Source organism: Colobus angolensis, unplaced genomic scaffold (assembly GCF_000951035.1).
Source record: "Colobus angolensis palliatus isolate OR3802 unplaced genomic scaffold, Cang.pa_1.0 Scaffold86, whole genome shotgun sequence".
NCBI classification, from domain to species: domain Eukaryota; kingdom Metazoa; phylum Chordata; class Mammalia; order Primates; family Cercopithecidae; genus Colobus; species Colobus angolensis.
The window spans coordinates 3,817,105-3,818,811 of record NW_012122487.1 but is presented as its reverse complement, the minus strand read 5'-3'; the positions used below and the strand labels follow the sequence as shown (position 1 = coordinate 3,818,811).

At 43.0% G+C, this 1,707-nt stretch overlaps 1 protein-coding gene across 1 annotated transcript in view; it reads right to left on the bottom strand.

Annotated features, from left to right (window-relative positions):
* HAUS6 (HAUS augmin-like complex, subunit 6) overlaps positions 1-1,707 on the bottom strand; it is a 72,291-nt gene that overhangs the window by 33,990 nt on the left and 36,594 nt on the right. Inside the window, exon 9 of the mRNA XM_011930414.1 lies at positions 1,052-1,197. Within this exon, the coding sequence (XP_011785804.1) occupies positions 1,052-1,197 (146 nt within the window). The remainder of the gene's footprint in view (positions 1-1,051; positions 1,198-1,707) is intronic.

Below are 1,707 nucleotides of genomic sequence, written 5' to 3'. Positions count from 1 at the left end.
CTCTGTCGCCCAGGCTGGAGTGCAGTGGCACGATCTCGGCTCACTGCAAGCTCCGCCTCCCGGGTTCCCGCCATTCAAGAGGAGTCTTGCTTTCTGGCTGGGCACAGTGGCTCACGCCTGTAATCCCAGCACTTTAGGAGGGAGAGGTGGGTGGATCACCTGAAGTCAGGTATTCAAGACCAGCCTGACCAACATGATGAAACCCCATCTCTACTGAAAATTAAAAAATTAGCCGAGCATGGTGACGGGCACCTTTAGTCCCAGCTACTTGGGAGGCTGAGGCAGTAGAACCACTTGAACCTGGGAGGCAGAGGTTGCAGTGAGCTGAGATCATGCCACTGCACTCCAGCCTGGGCAACAGAGCAAGACTCTGTCGCAAAAAATAATAATAATAATAATTGTTTTCTTTTTAATACAATCCTTCGAATCTAAAAATATTAACTGTAAATGACAACAGCAACTTATGGATATTATATTATATATATATTTAGAAAAATTACAGAAACTATAACATAGAAACTTTAGACTCAAATGCAAAGATGACATACATACAACATTTCTAGGTCATTCGTAACACAATAAATTCACACACTGCCATTTATTAAACTACTCTCCAAAAGGCAAATTGGCTGAGTGCAGTGGCTCACGCCTGTAATCCCAGTACTTTGGGGAGGCCGAGGCAGGAAGATCACTTGAGTCTAGGAGTTTGAGACCAGCCTTGGCAATGTAGGGAGACCCTATGTATAAAATTAAAGAAAAAATTAGCCAGGCTTGGTGGTACACACCTGTAGTCCCAGCTACTCAGAAGGCTGAGGTGGGAGGATTGCTTGAACCCGGAAGTTCAAGGTTACAACAACCTATGATCATGCCACTGTACTCTAGCCAGCTATGATGGTGCCACTGCAGTCCAGCTAGCTATGATCGTGCCACTGTAGTCCAGCCAGCTATGATCATGCCACTCTATTCCAGCCTGGGCAACAGAGCAAGACACTGTCTCAAAAAAAAAAAAAAAGTGGGGCAGGGAGAACAGGGGCAAGTCAACATTACTTACTGGAGTCCAACCTTTAATTAGACTGAAAGGAGACAAACCAAGAAATTCTTTCCACTTTTTATGCCATTCTCCTTGCTTTTCAACAACAGATTGTCTTATAGTTGTGAGATCATCTTTTATTCTATACCTATAATAGCATAAAAAAACTTTATTCAAAATATGAAGATACCAAAAAAGCACTGAGTCAAATTTAAGAAAATAACAATAGTTGTAGAGAAGTGAAAGGAAATGGAACTGAAAGTTTAATCGGTACACCACATATAAATTAAATAGACTTCTCACAGGTGAATATTCAGAACCTAAAATACCTTTCTCTTTTTATGACCATAAAGAAGGCAGGAAGCAATGTCTCATGCCTGTAATCCCAGCACTTTGGGAGGCCAAGGCGGGCGGATTACCTGAGGCCAGGAGTTCAAGATCAGCCCGGCCAATGTGGTGAAACCTTGTCTCTACGAAAAATACAAAAATTAGCCAGGCGTAGGAGTGGGTGCCTGTAATTCTAGCTACTAAGGAGGCTGAGGCAGGAGAATCACTTGAACCCAGGAGGCAGAGGTGGCAGTGAGCCAAGATCATGCCATTGCACTCCATGCACTCCAGCCTGGGAGACAAGAGTAAAACTCCATCTCAAAAATAAAAATAAATAAATAAATAAATAG